Source organism: Chionomys nivalis, chromosome Y (genome assembly GCF_950005125.1).
Source record: "Chionomys nivalis chromosome Y, mChiNiv1.1, whole genome shotgun sequence".
Lineage (NCBI taxonomy): Eukaryota > Metazoa > Chordata > Mammalia > Rodentia > Cricetidae > Chionomys > Chionomys nivalis.
In genome coordinates, this window is record NC_080113.1 from 4,590,666 (window position 1) to 4,611,912 (window position 21,247).

General features: G+C 37.6%; 1 protein-coding gene across 5 annotated transcripts in view; it reads right to left on the reverse strand.

Annotated features, from left to right (window-relative positions):
- Window positions 1-21,247, reverse strand: part of LOC130868823 (histone demethylase UTY) — a 498,107-nt gene that overhangs the window by 444,122 nt on the left and 32,738 nt on the right. For all 5 annotated transcript variants that reach the window (XM_057760846.1, XM_057760847.1, XM_057760849.1 and 2 more), the window contains exons 6-8: window positions 20,593-20,713; window positions 6,698-6,752; window positions 2,339-2,373 (exon numbers count right to left, since the gene is read on the reverse strand). In XM_057760846.1, coding sequence (XP_057616829.1) covers window positions 2,339-2,373; window positions 6,698-6,752; window positions 20,593-20,713 — 211 coding nt within the window. The remainder of the gene's footprint in view (window positions 1-2,338; window positions 2,374-6,697; window positions 6,753-20,592; window positions 20,714-21,247) is intronic.

Genomic DNA, 21,247 nt, shown 5'->3' on the forward strand with positions numbered 1-21,247 from the left:
CCAAGAGTTCACAGATTACTACACCCAGCATATGATCATCATAAAGAAAGAAAATAATCCCCAGCACTTGGGAGGCAGAGGCAGGCGGATCTCTGTGAGTTCGAGACCAGCCTGGTCTACAAGAGCTAGTTCCAGGACAGGTTCCAAAGCCACAGAGAAACCCTGTCTCGAAAAACCAAAAAAAAAAAAAAAAGAAAGAAAGAAAGAAAGAAAGAAAGAAAGAAAGAAAGAAAGAAAGAAAGAAAGAAAGAAAGAAAATAAGATGTTTCATGATAGAACAAATTTAATAAATGTTCATCTACATATACATTCCTCCAGAAGGTGCAAGAAGAAAAACTCAAACCTAAAGAGGTTAACTACCAACTATGAAAGCATGAGAAATAATCTCAGGCCTATAAAATCAAAATGAACATAAGTACACACGTACACACACACACACACCATCATCAACAACAACATAACAGGAATCAATAATCATGAGTCTTTAATATCCCTAAACATCAACAGTCCCTGTGGTAGTTTAAATGCAATTTGCCCCATAATCTGGTTCCTCAAGAAGATGAAAACTGATCTACCTCAAGAACCAGCTATACCACTCTTGGGTATATACCCAAAGGACACTTGCTCAACTATATTCATTACTACCATACTCATAATATTCAAATCTAGGAAAAACCTACATGTCCCTTAACAGAGTAATGTATAAAGGTGATAATTTTACACAATAGGGTATTATCTCAATTTTTTAAAAATCCATCATAAAATGTGCAGATAAATAGATGGAACTAGAAGAAATCATCCTGAGTGAGGAACCCCAACCCCAAAAAATATAGTATAAACTCATTTATATTTGGCTATTAGCAATAAAATAATTGATAACCAAGCTACAATCTGTAGACCCAGAAAGGAACGAATAGGGGGTAGATATGGATCTCCCTAGGACGGAGAAATGGAATATATTTTATAGGTGGACTGGAATGGGGGAGAAAGAACAGGAAGATCAGGTAGGAAGCAGGAGGTGAGATGGGACTGAGGGAGGGAATAAAAGGAGGGATAGTAAAAATTGAAGTGTTTGAAAGTAAGTCTCCAAATATTTTAAGAGATCAAACTGCCCATCTCTTTTCATCATGAAGCTTCCCATACTGTGCCTGGGTTACATCTAGTTGAGTTGTAGCTAAAAGGATTCCATGGAAATTTCCAAACAACCAGGCTGTTGGCAAGTCAGCAGGTTGCTCTCCACATACTGATAGCAAGGCACCACAGCTGAAGACAACACCTATACGATTCTCTGAACATGGAAGTTCGATCTAGTGACTACGTAGAACCTTCACCCCAATTGTCTGCATAGGTACTACAGACTAACAATCCAACCACATCGTCCTGCCTGCAAAATATACTAGTATGTGAACCAGCTATCGAAACTACTAGATAGCTATCCTGAATAATTTTGTCATTAAAATAATTTCAGAACTATTTAATAAAATGAATACATTAAGAGATAAATGAAACTACAAGACCTAAAACAATAAAAATCATACAGGATGCATTTTGCATTTAAAAGATGAAAATGGGGGGCTGGAGAGATGGCTCAGAGATTAAGAGCATTGCCTGCTCTTCCAAAGGTCCTGAGTTCAATTCCCAGCAACCACATGGTGGCTCACAGCCATCTATAATGAGATCTGGTGCCTTCTTCTGGCATGCAAGCATACATTGAAGGAATGTTGTATACATAATATATATATATATATACATAATATATATATATATATATATATAAAAAGATGAAAATGGAGCTGGGTGCGGTGATGCACCCCTTTAATCCCAGTACTTGGAAGGCAGACAATAGGTGGATCTCTGTGAGTTTGAAGCCGCCAGTTGTAGAAGAGTTAGTTCCAGGACAGGCTCCAAAGCTACAGAGAAACCCAGTCTGAGGGGGTGGGGGGAACAGACATTAAGTGTTCTGTCAAAATGCTGTATTAAATATTGGTTGGTGCACAGCTGGTAGTGATATTGAGGAATGATTAGATTATGAGAATGCTGATGACTTTCTTGCTGCGAGAGTTATGAAAAGGTGTGCATAATTGGAGAAAGCTTGTGAAAGATAAATATTTCAGTACATGATTCCTTCCTATCTATCTCTATGCTGCCTGATTACCATGAAACAAATATCTTTGCTCTACCATAAATTTTTTGCCATGATATTCTGCATTGGTACAAGCACAGAAAGAATTCTAGACCAAAAGACCATGGAATGAAAACTCTGAAATTATGGGTTTTTCTCACATATTTTGTCACACTGACAAAACTTAAAACCAATTTAAAAAGATAAAACACTTACCTGGGTTTCATATAACTGAGCAATGTGAAACTGAACTGTAACGGATCAGGGAAAAAAGCAAATTTCAATTCATCCAAGTTTAAAGTAAGGGTAACAATACAATAATCAATAATAGATATTAATAATGCCACAACATTTGAGCACATTTTAATAAATTATATTAAACAGTAAAAAGTTATAAGCCAAATAAGAAAAATATTGATTAGAAATCATTAAATTAACATTTTAATTTATTTATTCATGTTATATGAATGAAAAATCTATAGAAAAATATTCATACAAAAGGCTGAAAAACCATCCAGTGGAAAAGAGTGTTTAATCTACAAACACTACTACCTGAGTTCAAACCCCCAACATTGAAGGACAAAATCATATGGAAGCCTAGACCTCAGTCAGCCTAGCTGATAAGATTCTAGATTAGTAAGAAACTGCTTCTAAAGAAGACAACCACATACTCAATGTGCATGAATCACAGAGACCACACACCCACCTAGAATACTAGTAAACAGAAGACATGGAAACAAGCAAACAAAAAAACTTACTGGGGAAATTTCACATCAAAGAGTTAAAATAATTCTTTGTTAAAAAAAAATTCTTATTTACTTATATTTTATGTATGAGTGCTCTGCAAGTTAACCTTCATGAATGAAGAGGGCACCAGATCTCACTATAGATGGTTGTGGGCCACCATGTGGTTGCTGGGAATTGAACTCAGGACCTCTGGAAAAGCAGCCAGTAAGTGCTCTTAACCACCAAGCCAACTCTCCAGCCCCAAATTTTTAAATTCTTATAACTTGCTACTGGCATCAAAAAAAAATTTGTATTATGTTCACAAAAGAGAACAATTTTTTCACATCCATCTTCTATTCATATTCAATTCAATATAAAGAATATTTCCTTAAGAAAAAAGAGGTTGTTCCTGAGGATATGATTCAGCTAGTTAAACATTCACCCCACATGGTGGAGTACTAGAATTCCAAAATAAAAGGTGTATGTGGCAGTGTTAAACCCAGCAGACACAAGCTGGCTGCAACCTTAATGAAAAATCCTTCCTCAATATGTTAGAGAACAAGAGAGACACAACATCAAACTATGACATATACCCATATGCCCACATATAGACACAGATATACAAAGAAATATGTAAACATTCATAGCACTACACACATACATACAAAGAAACACACAGTTCAGAAAATTAGTAATAATAAAAATTTAAAAATAAAAACAAAATACAGATTAACTAACTAAAACCATACAATTATAAAATAAGGATACTTCCAAAGTCAAAGACAGACTATTTGGCAGGTATGCCCCATTTCAATGGCTTAAATTATTCAACAGTAATGATCACTATAGCAAACAACCAAAATACAAACATCTGAAATTAAATATGACATATTTTTGAATTTGTTTATTTATGAGAACTTTTCTACTAAAGAACTTTTCAAATTATATAAAGTATGTTTCTATACATTTTCTTTTGGATGAAAAATCTTAAATGCAAACCCAAAACTCTTGTTGCATCCTTTACACCTTTACACCTCCAACCTCTCTCTTCCATTTTACTCCTCTTGACGTCTTTACACTGACATTCTTCCCCACCCCCAAGACAGGGTTTCTCTATTGCATTGAAGCCTGTCCTGAAACCTACTCTGTAGACCACACTGGCCTGTAGCTCAACCTGTCTTTGCCTCTTGAGTGCTGGAATTAAAAGTGTGTACCACTGCTGCCACCACCTGGCAACACTGAAAATAATATAATAAAGATTCTACTAAAGAGTTGGAGATATGACTCAGAGATTAAGAGGACTGATCTTCCACTCCCAAAACCCTCATGGCAGCTCATAATTATCTCAAACTCAGTTCCAGGAAATCAGATGCCCTCTTCTAACCTCCATTAGTGCCCGGCATGTGTGGCGTACAAACATGCAGGTAAGACATGCAAATGAAAAAAAGTGCTTTAAAAAGTCTGCTTAGGAAGCCTGATAGAAATAACAAACATAAAATCAAAGCTTAAGAGATTATGATCCAGTGAGTATACTGCGAACTGGAAAAGCTTCATTTAAAATGTATTCTCCAGGATTGTTAAATTCTCAATAAATACATCTGCGAACACTTCATTAGAAAACTGTTAAATTGCTTTATAAACATATTTGGAATTACGCATGTTAGTGCATACTTAGGAAACAGAGGTAGGAAGATCTTGAGCAGTGAGTTGTAGGACAGCCAGGTTATGTACTGAGACTATGTTTAAAAAAATAAATAAATAAACAATGAGAAAAAAATACTTATTAACTAAAATCAATCTGTAAAAGTCAAACAACTTGTCAATTTTGAGATTTTATGTGGTAAAAATAAAAAGCTAAACCAGGCAGCAGCATTAAGATTGAATAAAAAAACTTCCTATACATCAAAAGAAATTGTAATATAAACACACATATACACAATCAAAAATTTCATTTGCAATATAAATAAGGTTGAGAATTTTCTCTACTTCATTTCATTTTCAATATGTTTCTTTGACTTCTGTAGTAAGTAAATAAAAATCTCATGTCATTTCATTACTGTAGGAAAGGATTAAAAGAGGATTAAAAGCAAAGAAAAGGAAAAAAAATTAAAACTCTACTTCTTTATATATGTACACATCTGGTGAAAGTAATAAGAAAATAACTACCAGAGGTAACTCTGTCACATTCTTACAATCTGACTTTGCACCAGATTAGTCTCAGGTTCCATACTGACTCACTATCATAGCTGAAGTATTATACTTCAGAAGGTAAAGACATTATTCATATTTTATTCTTCACATATTTAAAGCAATATAACTGTTCAAATAGAAAATGTTCAAATAAGCCAATTTCAATTACAGACTAAAAACTGACAAATATGGACACCAAAACAAACTAACTTTATTCCATAATATGTTTCAAATTATACATAAATGTTATGCCAAACACAAATCATATAAAGCAGAATTCCAATGTCATCTAATTTTTTTTAAAGATGTTAGTCATTTCTTAGGCCCAAAAGCAGTATATTACTACAACTTACACTTACTGCTCATTCATTTAAAAAATTTTTTTAAAAAAAGAAAGCGTATTTACACTTAGTATTCTTTATGAAGCAAATTTTTAAAATATTTCAAAGACAGTCACAGTTTGCTGCAGTCCATAGGATTATGTAGTGAGAATTCAGCTGATAAATCACCAAGTTTTCCCGCTGGGATGACAAGGAGGCCCACAGGCAGGGTGATTGAAGTTTATGTATTATGAATAGTCACTGTCCTTACTATAAATTCCCTGTGAAGTCATAGTACTCCCCTTCTATGGGGGGGATTCTTCCCAAAAACCTTGGCAGTACATTAACCTATTACTGGGCACAACTCCCCCTATGCACCGGTATATTGGATAACTCCTCCCAACAATGCATGATTCTGGCAAGAAGGTAATCAGTCTCTCAACCAGATCTGTGTATGAACTTAGAATATATGGATGGAATTCTTAGAGCCAAAAAACTCTTTTCAGCCAGTTAACATGTGGTGAAAGTGCCAACAGGAACCAAACACCATAGGCTTCCCTGTTTCTTACATATGTTGCCTAGTTACAAAATACTCCCTCTGTTCTCTGAGAAAAGCAGCATCCTGAAAAGATGGTTCTTACTTTGCTCCTGATTTTCACTGCTTATAACTTTTAGCTTATTTACCTAGTACCATTTAAGAAAACAACAAAAGTTCACATCTTCTCCTCTTAGATCTCTTTAATGACTTAGTCTCTCTCTTAATTAACCCCTTTCCCTTTAAGAAGTTATCAGAGGCTTAACCATTCCCACTTTGAGCTATAAAGAAAGGCTGACAACCAAGTCTTTGTATAAAACTTTTACCTGTTTCTGGGACCTGAAAAACTCTGGCCTTGCACATGATTAGGGTTGGAGAATTGGTGATTGTACATGTTTATAAGCTAGAAACTTTTGCAGCACTACAGAACAATAAAGAGCACATGAAATAAAGATTATGACCCTCAGATTGTGTGCAAAATCATTATAGAGATCTCTGACACCCTCCTTCACTCCTGAGAAGTATTTCGCCTTTGGAACCCTGGATAAGGGCTGGAGCAGGTCTCACAGCCCCTAAATAGTTCCTATAATATGCTAATCCTAAGACATTACAACAGAAGAGGATTTTTCCCATTAAAGACAACAGAAGGGGGGTATGGATCTTATACTAATATTTTATACAAAGAAGTAAATCATTTCTCTAGTGTTCTTTATTGTTAAAAATGGCACCCAAAGAAATTAAATGACAGAAACAAAAACAATACATACAATTTGAAACTCATACTCAAAAAACAAAAATACTTACTTTCCACACTGGACAAAGTAGAGGCATTACCGTCTATCAAAGCTAGCTGAAAATGCTGCAAAAAGAAAGTGAAAATACAATGTGTTAGAATTACATAAAATAGCTTTTTATTTCTTTTTAAAAGTCTATAAAATGAAACTACTATAGTATAAAACTGAAATATTTAACTCAAAATAGTTATTAAAAGATAGTGATTAATGTTGAAATGTTATCAAGAAATCCTCAAAATTACATTTGTGCAAAAACTTTTGCATATTAAATCTGAGTCAATATTTTAAGAATAAAATTAATAAAATACTAAATGACAAAAATTATTAAATGGTGATTACCTGGAAACCTGGAAAGCCAATACATTTGTGCATCAAATCAAATCTTAAGAAATTTAATATGAACCTCATGGGCCAAATTACACAATATTGTTTGTAAAAATTAATAAAAATATATCTATTTTTACTAATTTTCAAAATCACTACATTTCAAATATGTAACACATTAATCTAGCATCATTTATGGTAAGAAACATGCAACAGGTATAATAGCTATTCACATATATACATGCTTTTTCAAATTGGCAAACATTTCTCTATGTATAAATTACCCTGGCACAAACTGATTTAAGATGCAATATTTGAGCTTTCTACTCCACTTTTTTATGTTCAATTACCAACAAGAGTCTCGGCTTGTTATTCTAAGTTTCTTGCTTTTTGTTTTTTAATGATTTTTGAACATATTTATGTTCATGGGTATGTTTCCTATACGTACATATGTGTATCACTTGTTGTGGATAGCAGCAAACGCCAGAATAGAACATCAGATCATCTATGAATAGAGTTACAGACAGTTGTGAGATAACCAACTTGTGGGTGCTGGGAATCAAACACAGGTCCTCCGAAGAACAGCCAAGTGTTCTTATCACTGTGCTATCTATCCAACCATGGAAAAGTCATTTGTAACGCCATAGTATTAGCTTCCTTGCTTAGCTTAGCAATTCTTGTTCAGGGTACAGTCCTGGTTAGTTTTTTGCCAACCGGCCACAAGTCATCTAAGAACTTCAACTGAGAAAATTGACACTACAATGTCAATAAGCAGTATGAGACACATTTTCTTGATAATATAAGACACATTTTCTGATTTTGCCTTTGAGGTCTCTGTGTGTTTCAATCCTTTTCAATTTCCTATAAATAATGAAATTGTAACAAATTCAAAATTAAAATTTAAAAGTGGGCAGAAGCTGGCAGTAGTGGTGCGTGTGTTTGATCCCATCACTTGGGAGGAGGAGGCAGGAGGATATCTGTGAGTTTGAGGCCAGCCTGACCTAAAGAGCGAGTTCTAGGACAACCAATGCCACACATAGAAACTCTGGCTTGAAAAACTCAAATAAATAAATAAACAAACAAACAAGAAGAAATTCTAACAAATTCAACAATCTAAAGACAGACGACACAATTCAAACTGATGAAATCATTAAAATGGAGAGATTATCAAAGAAGAGTTATAAACGACAAGAAATATATGAAAACAAACAAGTGAAAATCAGACACACATTCACTCAAGAGGCAGAGGCAGGTGGCTCTCTGTGAGTTTAAGGCCAGCCTGGTCTACAGAGCAAGTTCTCAGCTAGCACGATACAGAGAAACTCTGTCTCTACAAAACAAAAAACAAAACAAAATTATTATCATTATTCACTGTATATAAACATTTTAAGCCAAGACATGATACCTACCTGAATGAAAACATGAAGACCTGGTTAGTCCTAGATATATTTGAGGAAATGGTTTATTGTAGATAGGAGACAGGACACAGAGATATGTAGAAAATTCCAGTCTGAACTAGGCCAGTGAGCTGAACCAGGTCATTGGGGGACAGGGGAGAAGAGAGGAAGCAAAAAGAGTACATGGGAACCAAGAGCACTAAGTAGGCACATAAGACAAAGTGACTGGAACAGAAGCTTGGAGAAGGTACGCAAAGCTCAGGAGCAGGGCAGGATGACTGTATCAGGTACTTATGAGCAGGGACTGAGGGACTGAGGGACACTAGCAACCAGTATCTACGTTGATATGTTAAATATATACTTCAGTCATTTGTCCTGAGTTTCTGTGATACCTAACATGGTTTGCTGTTAGCTACTCTCCTTAAGAAGAGGAAAGACAGGAAAATAAATGCTGGCAAAGAAGAAGAAATAAGCCAAAAGTAATGGTGCTTAGGGGTCAAAGGTAGATGGATCTACACAGCAAGTTCCAGAAAAATCAGAACTACATATAGAGACCATGTCTCAAAAAAGAAAAATAAGGGAAAAAAGGGGGGTGAAGAAATAAACCCTCAATAGAGCAAAAATTAGGAGGTTCAGAGTTTCTGAAAAAATAAAACTCTGAGGCTGGAGAGAAGACCCAGGTTCAATAATCAACATCAGTATGGCTAAGAACTATCCCTAATTCCAAGTCCCTTTTTGGTCATCTAAAGGCACAAGTTATGCATGCAGTACACATACACTGGCAAAACTTCACACATATAAGTAAACCACTAACAAAAGACATAATGTTTCTATAAGAAATGTTCAATGAGTCTTCTATCAAATAACACAAAACTAGTGTTTACAATAAAAAACCCAAATCTTTTTCTTTTTTTTAAAAACTCCTCTTATCCCCCAAACCATTATGAAACTTTTGTTTATGGGAGGGACAGGCAAATATAATGCCAGGCCCCTAATAACTCAGTTAAGAACTAGGCCTGAGTTCCTGCCTCTTGAAACTGAACAAAACAGTTTCTGAGGAAGACATGAACAAGGAGTAACCAATCACTAGCGCCCCTTGAGAGTGAAGACTGTACATACTAAGCCTGGGCCAGAACCTCCATGACCTTTAAGGCAATGACCAAATAAAGCAAAGCCTGGGATTGTTCAGACATGCCCAATAATGTAGAAGCTATACCCATTAGCCCTAACTAATTAGAAATGTACTAATATAATTGCCACTTGCATAAGTCAATCCACGATAGAATCATCACACTGCTTTTAGAATTTTAGCCATGTAGAACTGTTTTCCTCTAGCTGTATAAAAGAGCCTGCAACCTTTTCTTGGAGGTCACCATTCACCATTTGCCTTTGTATTAGATGTGCAACCCTAGCATCCTGGTACTTCTATTCTTGAGATTTAAAAAAAAGAATGCTCTTGTTGATTGCTTGAATGGGCAAAGGTCTTTTCTGGGACTTCTCCAGGACCCTAACAGTTTACATAAAGTTCCTACTTGATGCTCGGATTTAAAAAGTTCACCCTTCACCTCTTCTCTTTGTATTTCCTTTGAGCTTTTAAAATGGTCTAGGAGCTAGAAAGGTGGCTCAGTGGTTTAAAAACACTTGATGATCTTAAACAGAACCTTAGCTTCACTACCAAAACAAATGACAGCTAACAACTGTCAGGTGGAAACCAAACTCCACTGTCCCAATTTCTGGGGGTTATGCAAAAGTCAGCATTCCCCAGGAACTTGTGAAGCTGATTCCCTGCTACCAAAGGAGCCATTTCGCTTATTACTAGATGAAAGGACAAATGGCTATGTATGGTGCTTATTAGCATACAAAGCTCATGTTGGCCTCCAGGCTTCCTCAGTATCAAAAGTACCCATAGACATTTCAGAATAACTGTTCTTACACCACCCCTACCCTAAATTTTTCCAGTCATAGACTCCCCTATCCCCAGCTACTCACTCTCCTTATAACCTTCCTATTCTTGCTTACTTTCTCTTGTTTCATCTGTAGCTCTTCTACAGCCCTCACCATGCCCACTGTCTCTATCTCTTTGTTCTGCCTCCATTTCTCTCAGAACCAGGGCCAGTGTGCTGCCCATATTCAGTCTAATACTTTCTGTCTCTGTTCTGGATTCATTCAGATGTTTCTGCTTGTTCTCTCTCTCATACTTACAATAAAAATTTTCCCCAGGAATGAATAGAGTGTAAATACACAAATACAGGAAAATCTAAAGTTAAAAAAAAAAAATTCTTTAAAAGAATTTAAACCAACTATTGTCAAGGCTGTGAGGTCGGAGTCAGATCTCAGCAAACATTGGAAAAAACAATTGCCACCTGCATTAAAAAACCAATTGTCCTTCCTTTCTGTGTTTCCTTCTACACAGAGTGAGCCTTGACTTGTCCAGACACTTCAAATGGAGTTTTGACCTTTTTATTTGCTACCTCAAATATATTTCTGACACAATTAAGGAAAAACAGGCAGAAAATAAATTACTTAACCCCTCTCTCCAGATTTTAAATTCTGTTGTTCTTACTTTTCTGTAGCAAGGCCTTGCCAATGCTGGCCTTTTTACCCCAAGCTGACCTCAAACTGACAATCCATCTTACCCTAGAGTTGTGATTATATGCTCCTTCATAGTAGACTTACTCTCTTAACATTCTACCACAAAAATAGAATGGTTTAGAAACAGGTCTGCCTACACCCAAGCAAGAAATTCTGATATGGGGGGCTGGAGAGATGGCTCAGTGGTTAAGAGCATTGCCTGCTCTTCCAAAGGTCCTGAGTTCAATTCCCAGCAACCACATGGTGGCTCACAACCATCTGAAATGCGATCTGTATGCTCTCTTCTGGCCTGTAGACAGACACACAGACAGAATATTGTACACATAATAATAAATAAATAACTTTTTTTTAAAAAAAAAAGAAGTTCTGATATGGTATAACTGAAAAATCAGGAAAGCTATTGATTTTTTGTTTTTTGGTTTTTTTTTTTGGTTTTTCGACACAGGGTTTCTCTGTGGTTTTGGAGCCTGTCCTGGAACTAGCTCTTGTAGACCAGGCTGGTCTCGAACTCACAGAGATCCGCCTGCCTCTGCCTCCCGAGTGCTGGGATTAAAGGCGTGCGCCACCACCGCCCGGCTCCAAGCTATTGATATTTATAAGGCAAGGACCCAGACATTTTAAACACTGAGATGCAGAGAATGAAGCAGTAATCTCTATTAAGTTACAGGCCAGCCTGCCCTACATGCCATAAATCCAGTCTTTTCTTGTTATGTCTTGCTATTTATTTTTATGTTTATGAGTGGTTTTCCTACATGGATGTCTGTGACATATGTGCATGCCTATTGTCTACAGAAGTCTGAGACATCAAATTCCCCAGATCTGGAATTATAAGTGTTGTCGTCTGCCAATATGGATGATACTTGGAACCCAATTTGAATCCTTTAAAAGAGAGGCAACACTCTTTAAAGGTTCAACCATTTCTCCACTCCCCTGAAAGCATGTTTTAAAAACTGCATGTTGGTGTAGGAGGTCCTTCTGTTTATGTGTTGCTTTCATTGGTTAATCAATAAAGAAACTACTTGACCTCATAGGGCAGAGCTTAGGTAGGCAGAGAAGACAGAACTGAATTCTGGGAGGGAGAAAGCAGAGTCACAGAGAGCCACTATGGAGACATCATTCCCAGTAAGCCACAATATCTTGGTGATACACAGATTATGAGAAATGGGTTAAATCAAGATGTGAGTGTTAGCCAATAAGAGGCTAGTGATAATGGGCCAAGCAGTGATTTAATTAATACAATTTCTGTGTGATTATTTTGGGTATAAGAAAGCTGGGCAGCTGGGACAACAAGAAGCCCGCCCTTCTTATAACAGCATATCTTGTTGGATGAAAGTGGCCCAGCAATTAGGAGGCATAGACAGGTGGATGTCTGTGAGTTCGAGGCCAGCGTGGTCTGTAAGAGTAAACAACACCCCCCCCCCAAAAAAAAACAGGCCCTACAGGCCTGCTGTGCCACTCCCCTGAGTTCTTTCATTAACAAGATGTAGTCATCTTCTTAGAATGTTTTTACACCTCTACTTAATTGCTTCAACTTTCCACAGCGCTTAAATGTGCATTACCTTTCTTTATTTGGTCTCCTTCTCTTGTCTATTGATTTCTCATATTAGTTAATAAGAAATAAACTGAAACACTGAAAATGAGCCAATGAGGAAGAGTCACTATTCCTCTTACATTAGGAATAAAAAACAAGCACTTTAGACAAAATGTTCTCGCTTTCCTATTTTAGAATAGAACTTTTACTACTAAAATAAAATTTGTTTTGTTGAGATACCTTAAATTGTGTGGTGGCCTTTTGATTTGTTATCCTCAATTGTGGTTTTTGTTTTTGTTTTTTTTTCCAGAATTTTGTTTGTTTTTGTTTTGTGTTTTGAAACAGGGTTTCTCTGTGTAGTTTTGGAACATTTCCTGTCCTGGAACTCACTCTATAGACTAGGCTGGCCTTGAACTCACAGATATCCTCCTGCCTCTGCCTCCTGAGTGCTGGAATTAAAGACATACCTCTTGGCTTCAATTGTGTTTCTAACACACATAGTAAACTGCAGGACAGCCAGAGCTACATACTGAGATCATGTCTAAAAACAAAACAAATAAGATTTGGGGAAACAAGGACCTTCCTTTTTTTCATTTTCTTTTTTAAAGAAAACAAACTATCTTTTTTTCATTTTACATATCAATTCCAGTTCCCATTCCATCCCTTCCTCTCCAAGTCTACTCCCACACCCTATTCCCATCCACTCCCCAGAGAGGGTAAGGCACATTGCTTCTAGTAAGAACCAAGGCCCTCCCTACTATATCCAAACTGAGCAAGGTCTCCATCCAGAGAGAATGGGTTCCAAAAAGCTAGTACAAGCAGCAAGGACAAATCCTGGTGCCACTGCCAGTGGCTCCTCAGTCTGCCCCAGCCATGCAAATATCATCACATTCAGAGGGTCTAGCTAGGTCCTATACTGATTCACAAGGATCTTTCTTAAATGAGTCATGTTAGGTAACTACATATGTATTAGCAGGATTAAAGAGCACTGAAGAGAGTACCAAAGTCTATCAACCACTATAACCACCTTTAGACTTATAACTTCCACTTTTTTCTAGTAACACAAGAAAACGAAACATCATAATTACTCCTTCATACCATTTAAAATATAAGTCTAGAGCAAAAATTCATGTTATCTAAAAAAAAGAGTATGTACCTGTTAGCATCCACCACAGCAGCAGCCTGCCTTTGCCACGAAAGCATTTATGGCATCACCGGGTGCCTTTCCACTGTCAGCTATGTGACATTTGCAGCCCTTTTAAAGTGCCCAGCAGGCACAGGTGGCCCTCTTTATCTCTTTACCTCGTTTCTCATCTCTCTTGCCTCTTTCCCCTCTTTGTCTCTTCTTTCCTCTCTTAACTCTTTTTTTCCTCTCTTGCTTTTCTTCCTCTTGTCTGTCTCACTTTCTCAAGCGCCCACTTCAACTCAGCCTTCCATTCTTCCACTCTCCCCCTTACCTAACAAATCTCTTGCACTAACTCTACATCAAAGGGCATGTTTACTTAGTGATAACCTTGGCAGGGTCAGCCAAAGGTACCCACTTGGCCTTCGATTTTATTTATCCTTTCAGGAAAGGACCTGAGTTCAGTTCCCAGTTCACAACTATCTCTCTGAATTCCAAAAAGCCAGTGACCTCTTACAACTTGTTCTGGCCTTTGAGGGTAGGGTACCTGGACTCATATTAGACAACCAACAACACAACCAAAACAGATACATTAAAAAAAAAATCTCTTAAAAGATTTAAAGTAGGTGGTAGTGCACACCTATAAACACAGCACTCGGTAGGCAGAGACAGAAGGATCTCTGTAAGCGCAAGAATAGCTTGAACTACGAAGATAGTTCTAGGACAATTAGAACCCTGCTTTTTGGGGGGGAGGGAAAATTAAATGGGGTGGTACACACCTTAAATCCCAGCACTTGTGAGGCAAAAGTAGGTTGATCTCTGAGGCCAGCCTGGTTTACAGAGTAGTTCCAGGAGCCAGAAATGTACAGGAAAAAAAAAACTGTTTTGCAAACAAACAAAAAGATTTAAAATGCCATGTGAAAGGAATTGTGTAGAGGTATCAGGGCGTTGTTGAAGGCCATTAATGAAAATCTACTTCCTACAAATCAAAAAAGAAAATAATCTCCTCTAGCCTTCAATAGAAACAGGGTATTTGCCCAGCATGCACACATATTTATAATAACTGTAATTTAAGAATAAGAGACCAGGGCGGAGACAGACCGGCGGGACGACGCGCTCAGACGTGGCGGAGACCAGGACGCAGACGCGGCGGATGTGGGATAGTCCAAGCATGAAACAGTGAAGCCCACACTGAGAGCAGATCGTCCCACTACAATTAAATCAAGTAGGTTTCTTGGGGCCTAACCTGCAGATTGGGAGGCCTTTTATTGGTGAGATCCACTGGCCTGTCCCTGAAGACACTCCTGGGTGGGGAGAGTGTTCTTAGCCCACGGCAGGCCACAGGAAATGGAGCAGGGGCATTCCCAGAGCTCCTTGACCCCATGGTTAGTCTGTGAGGGCTGGTCCACTCTGCTGGTGCTGCTCCTCCTCTGCTGCGACCTCTCTCTTCCTGGCCCATCCCAGCTTGCGCCCGGGGCTACCGGATCACCCAGTTTAGCCTGTTTGGGCTCTGGATCAGGAGCTCGGGACAGAGGGCAGGGGGAGTTTCTCTGTTTTGGTGGCTGGCCCAGAGTGGTAGGCCTTTTGTTGGCGGGATCCCTGGCGAACGGGGAGCCTGGCCCTGTTCCTGGAGACCTTTCTGAGTGGTGAGAAGGATCTTGGCCCGCGGTGGGAGACAGGAAACAGGGCGAGGGCATCTTGTAAGCAAGGCCCCTGGCCCAGCAGGGAAACCCGATCCTGCTTTAAAAGACCCATTAGATAGCATCAATAGGAGGAGATGGGCAGGCGCCAAGGAAAGAATTCACCTAACAATCTGAAAAACAACATGAAAACACCAGAACCCAAAGATCTTACATCAGAAGGACTTGAACACCCTAACACAGAAGAAGTGGAAAAAATTGACTTTATGAAAGCAATAGAGTCCGTTAAACAACATGTAAAAAACACCCTTATAGAAATGGAGGAGAAGTATAACAAAAAGTTTGAAGAAATGAGTAAATATGTGAATGATACCCTGGGAAACCAAGAAAAACGATCAAAAGAGTAATGGAAACAGTTCAAGAATTGAAAACTGAAATGGAAGCAAGGAAGAAAACACAAACTGAGGACCAGCTGGATATGGAAAATCTAGGTCAACGAGCAGAGACTACAGAATCAAGCATAATCAATAGAATACAAGAGATGTAGAAAGAATCTCAGATTCTGAGGACACCATAGAGAAAGTAAATGCACTGAACAAAGAAAACAGCAAAGTCAACAAATTCTCATCACAAAACATTCAGGAATTATGGGACACAATAAAAAGACCAAACCTAAGAATAATAGGGATACAAGAAGAAGAAGAGTCACAACTCAAAGGCACAAAAAATATTTTTAACAAAATTATGGAAGAAAACCTTCCCAACCTAAAGAATGAAATTCCTTTGAATATTGAAGAAGCATACAGAACACCAAACAGACTAGACCAAAGAAAAACATCCCCTCGCCATATAATAATCAAAACACAAAATATACAGATTAAAGAAAGAATATTAAGAGCTGCAAAGGAAAAAGGGCAAGTAACTTATAAAGGTAAACCGATCAGACTTACACCTGACTTCTCTATGGAAACCATGAAAGCCAGATGGTCTTGGACAGAGGTACTGCAGAAACTAAGAGACCACGGATGCAAACCCAAACTACTATACCCAGCCAAGCTATCGTTCACTATCAATGGAGAAAACAAGACATTCCAGGATAAGAACAAATTTAAACAATACGTAGCCACAAATCCAGTCCTGCAGAAAGTAATAGAAGGAAAACCACAACCCAAGGAATCCAACATTACTAACACTGCCTACAATGACTCAGGCATCGAGTGACCCTTCACTAGGACAACTCAAAGAAGGGAGACACACAAACTCTACTACCAAAAACAATAAGAATAACTGGAGCAAACAACCACTGGTCATTAATATCACTTAATATTAATGGTCTCAATTCACCTATAAAGGCACAGGATAAGAGATTGGATACGAAAACAGGATCCAACATTCTGCTGTTTGCAAGAAACACATCTCAACCACAAAGACAGGCATCTACTTAGAGTAAAGGGTTGGGAAAAGGTTTTTCAAGCAAATGGTCCTAAAAAAAAAAAAAGCAGGTGTGGCCATACTAATTTCTAACAAAACGGACTTCAAACTAAAATCAATCAGAAGAGATCGAGATGGACACTTTATACTCATAACAGGAACAATTCATCAGGATGAAGTCTCAATCCTGAATATCTATGCTCCTAATATAAAAGCACCCACATATGTAAAAGAAATATTACTAGAACTTAAAGCAGACATTAAACCACACACACTAGTAGTAGGAGACTTCAACACACCTCTCTCACCAATGGACAGGTCAATCAGACAGAAACCTAATAGAGAATTAAGAGAATTGTTGGAGGTAATGAAGCAAATGGACTTAACAGACATCTATAGAACACTCCACCCAAATAGGAAAGAATATACCTTCTTCTCTGCAACTCATGGAACCTTCTCGAAAATTGACCACATACTCGGAAACAAAGGAAACCTCCACAGATACAAAAAAATATCAGTGTCCACCTGTGTCTTATCAGATCACCACGGATTAAAGTTAGAAGGCAACAACAATGCTACCCCCAGAAAGCCAACAAACTCATGGAAACTGAACAGTCAACTACTGAACCATACCTGAGTCAAGGAAGAAATTAAGAAATAAATTAAAGTCTTCCTTGAATTTAATGAAAAAAAAAGAGACAACATACACAAACCTATGGGACACGATGAAAGCAGTGCTAAGAGGAAAGTTCATAGCACTAAGTGCCCACTTAAAGAAAACGGAGAAAGCATACATTGGAAACTTAACAGCATACCTGAAAGCTCTAGAAAAAAAGGAGCAGACGTGCCCAGGAGGAGTAGAAAACTGGAAATAATCAAACTGAGGGCTGAAATCAACAAAATAGAAACACAGAAAGCAGTCCAAAGAATCAATGAAACAAAAAGTTGGTTCGTGGAGAAAATCAACAAGATCAACAAACCCCTATCCAAACTAATTAAACGACAGAGAGAGAACACACAAATAAATAAGATCAGAAATGAAAAGGGGGACTAACCACAGACACAGAGGAAATTCAGAGAATCATTAGATCTTACTACAGAAGCCTGTATGCTACAAAACTAGAAAATGCAAAAGAAATGGACATTTTTTTAGATAAGTACCATATATCAAAGCTAAACCAAGAACAGGTGAACAATCTAAATAGACCGGTTAGTCGCAAAGAATTAGAAACGGTTATCAAAAATCTCCCTTCCAAAAAAAGCCCAGGACCAGATGGTTTCAATGCAGAATTCTACCAGACCTTCCAAGAAGACCTAATACCTATACTTCTTAATGTATTTCACAATATAGAAAAAGAAGAGTCATTGCCAAATTCCTTTTATGAAGCTACAATTACCCTGATACCAAAACCACACAAAGACTCAACCAAGAAAGAGAATTACAGGCCTATCTCACTCATGAACATTGATGCAAGAATCCTCAATAAAATACTGGCAAACCGAATCCAAGAACACATCAGAAAAATTATCCATTATGATCAAGTAGGCTTCATCCCAGAGATGCAGGGATAGTTCAACATACGCAAATCTATCAATGTAATCCACCATATAAATAAACTGAAAGAAAACAACCATATGATCATTTCATTAGATGCTGAAAAAGCATTCGACAAAATTCAACACCCCTTTATGATGAAGGTCTTGGAGAGATTAGGGATAAAAGGATCATACCTAAATATAAATAATAAAAGCTATCTACAGCAAGCCGACAACCAACATTAAATTAAACAGAGAAAAACTCAAAGCCATCCCACTAAAATCAGGAACACGACAAGGATGTCAACTCTCTCCATACCTCTTCAATATAGTGCTTGAAGTTCTAGCAATAGCAATAAGACAACATAAGAAGATGAAGGGGATTCGTATTGGAAAGGAAGAAGTTAAGCTTTCGTTATTTGCAGATGATATGATAGTATACATAAGCGACCCAAAAAACTCTACCAAAGAACTCCTACAGCTGATAAACACTATTGGGAATGTGGCAGGATACAAGATCAACTCCAAAAAAATCAGTTGCCTTCCTATACACAAAGGATAAGGAAGCAGAGAGGGAAATCAGAGAAGCATCACCTTTCACGATAGCCACAAATAGCATAAAATACCTTGGGGTAACTCTAACCAAGGAAGTGAAAGATCTATTTGACAAGAACTTTAAGTCTTTGAAGAAAGAAATCGATGAGGACACCAGAAAATGGAAGGATCTCCCTTGCTCTTGGATTGGGAGGATCAACATAGTAAAAATGGCAATTCTACCAAAAGCAATCTATAGATTCAACGTAATCCCCATCAAAATTCTTCACAGATCTGGAGAAGACAATAATCAACTTTATATGGAAAAACAAAAAACCCAGGATAGCCAAAACAATCTTATACAATAAAGGACTGTCTGGAGGCATTACCATCCCTGACTTCAAACTCTATTACAGAGCTACAGTATTGAAAACAGCTTGGTATTGGCATAGAAACAGAGAAGTCGACCAATGGAATCGAATAGAAGACCCTAGCTTTAACCTACAAACCTATGAACACCTCATTTTTGATAAAGGAGCTAAAAGTATACAATGGAAAAAAGAGAGCATCTTTAACAAATGCTGCTGGCAAAACTGGATGTCAGCCTGTAGAAGAATGAAAATAGATCCATATCTATCACCATGCACAAAACTCAAGTCCAAATGGATTAAAGACCTCAATATCAGTCCGAACACACTGAACCTGATAGAAGAGAAAGTGGGAAGTACTCTACAACACATGGGCACAGGAGAACACTTCCTGCGTACAGCCCCAGCAGCACAGACATTAAGGGCATCATTGAATAAATGGGACCTCCTGAAACTGAGAAGCTTCTGTAAAGCAAAGGACACTGTCACTAAGACAAAAAGGCAACCCACTGACTGGGAGATCTTCACCAACCCCGCAACAGACAAAGGTCTGATCTCCAAAATACATACAGAACTCAAGAAAGTAGACCGTAAAGGGCTAATCAACCCAATTAAAAAATGGGGCACTGCGCTGAACAGAGAATTCTCAACAGAAGTTCGAATGGCCAAAAGACATTTAAGGTCATGCTCAACTTCCTTAGCGATCAGGAAAATGCAAATCAAGACAACTTTAAGATACCATCTTACACCTGTCAGAACGGCTAAAATAAAAAACACCAATGATAGCCTTTGCTGGAGAGGTTGTGGAGAAAGGGGTACACTCATCCATTGCTGGTGGGAATGCACACTTGTGCAACCACTTTGGAAAACAGTATGGCGGTTTCTCAGGAATTTTGGGATCCACCTACCCCTGGACCCGGCAATACTACTCTTGGGAATATACCCAAGAAATGCCCTATCATACAACAAAAGTATATGCTCAACTATGTTCATAGCAGCATTGTTTGTAATAGCCAGAACCTGGAAACAACCTAGATGCCCTTCAATGGAAGAATGGATGAAGAAAGTATGGAATATATACATATTAGAGTATTACTCAGCAATAAAAAACAATGACTTCCTGAATTTTGCATGCAAATGGACGGAAATAGAAAACACTATCCTGAGTGAGGTGAGTGTTTTCACCACTTTCCTATCATAAACTTCTTTAAATCTACACAAAAGACAAAATCTAAATTTAGAGAAACCATTTTATACCTTAAAATCAAGCTCCATCTATTTGTTTTTTAGTTCATATTCTAAATTTCTTTCATAGTGTTGTCATTAACTTCAACATTTTAAAATAATATTTAAAAGAACAGATAGAACAGAAAGAGATGGAGAACAAATATGATTATTTATAATATACCTGAAAATTTCAACCACTTACCTTTAAACTAGACTCATAATCTGTATTCACTTTGAACATAAAACCAAGTCGTAAATGAATTTCCTTGGCTCTGCAAAAACTGGGGTCAACATAAAGGACATCTTGAAATGCTCTAGTTGCCCTGAAGAGAAAAGATATATAGAGAAAATATTTTAAAAGATTATGTATGCAACACATGTATTCTACATTATACAGGAAATATTCTAGTTTCCTAATGTGCACTGAAACGTGGATGTTATTTTTACACAAACCTATGAGTAAATAATAAAAACAAAACAAAAGACAACAAATGTAGTTCAACCTAATCTAAAATTCTACAATTATCTCATGTGATGGCTATTCTTGGTTGTCAACTTGACCACCTGGAATGAACTATAATCCAGAAATGGAGGACAGACCTTGAGACAAGACAACCACCACCTTTAATCCAGACCTAAAGCCTGGAAGGCACATCTTTATCCTGGGCCACAACTTCTGCCTCAAGCCCATTTAAGGACAATGGGTTAGTTCTTCTCCTGCTTGCCCTCCTTTGTCAGTACATCCATTCCTTTACTGGTCTTGAAGCCTACTTTGGCCCATACAGAAGACCACCTGAGACACCCAGGATTGTGAGACTGACCAGCTACTAGAGTCTTGGACTTTCCATTCTCAGCTA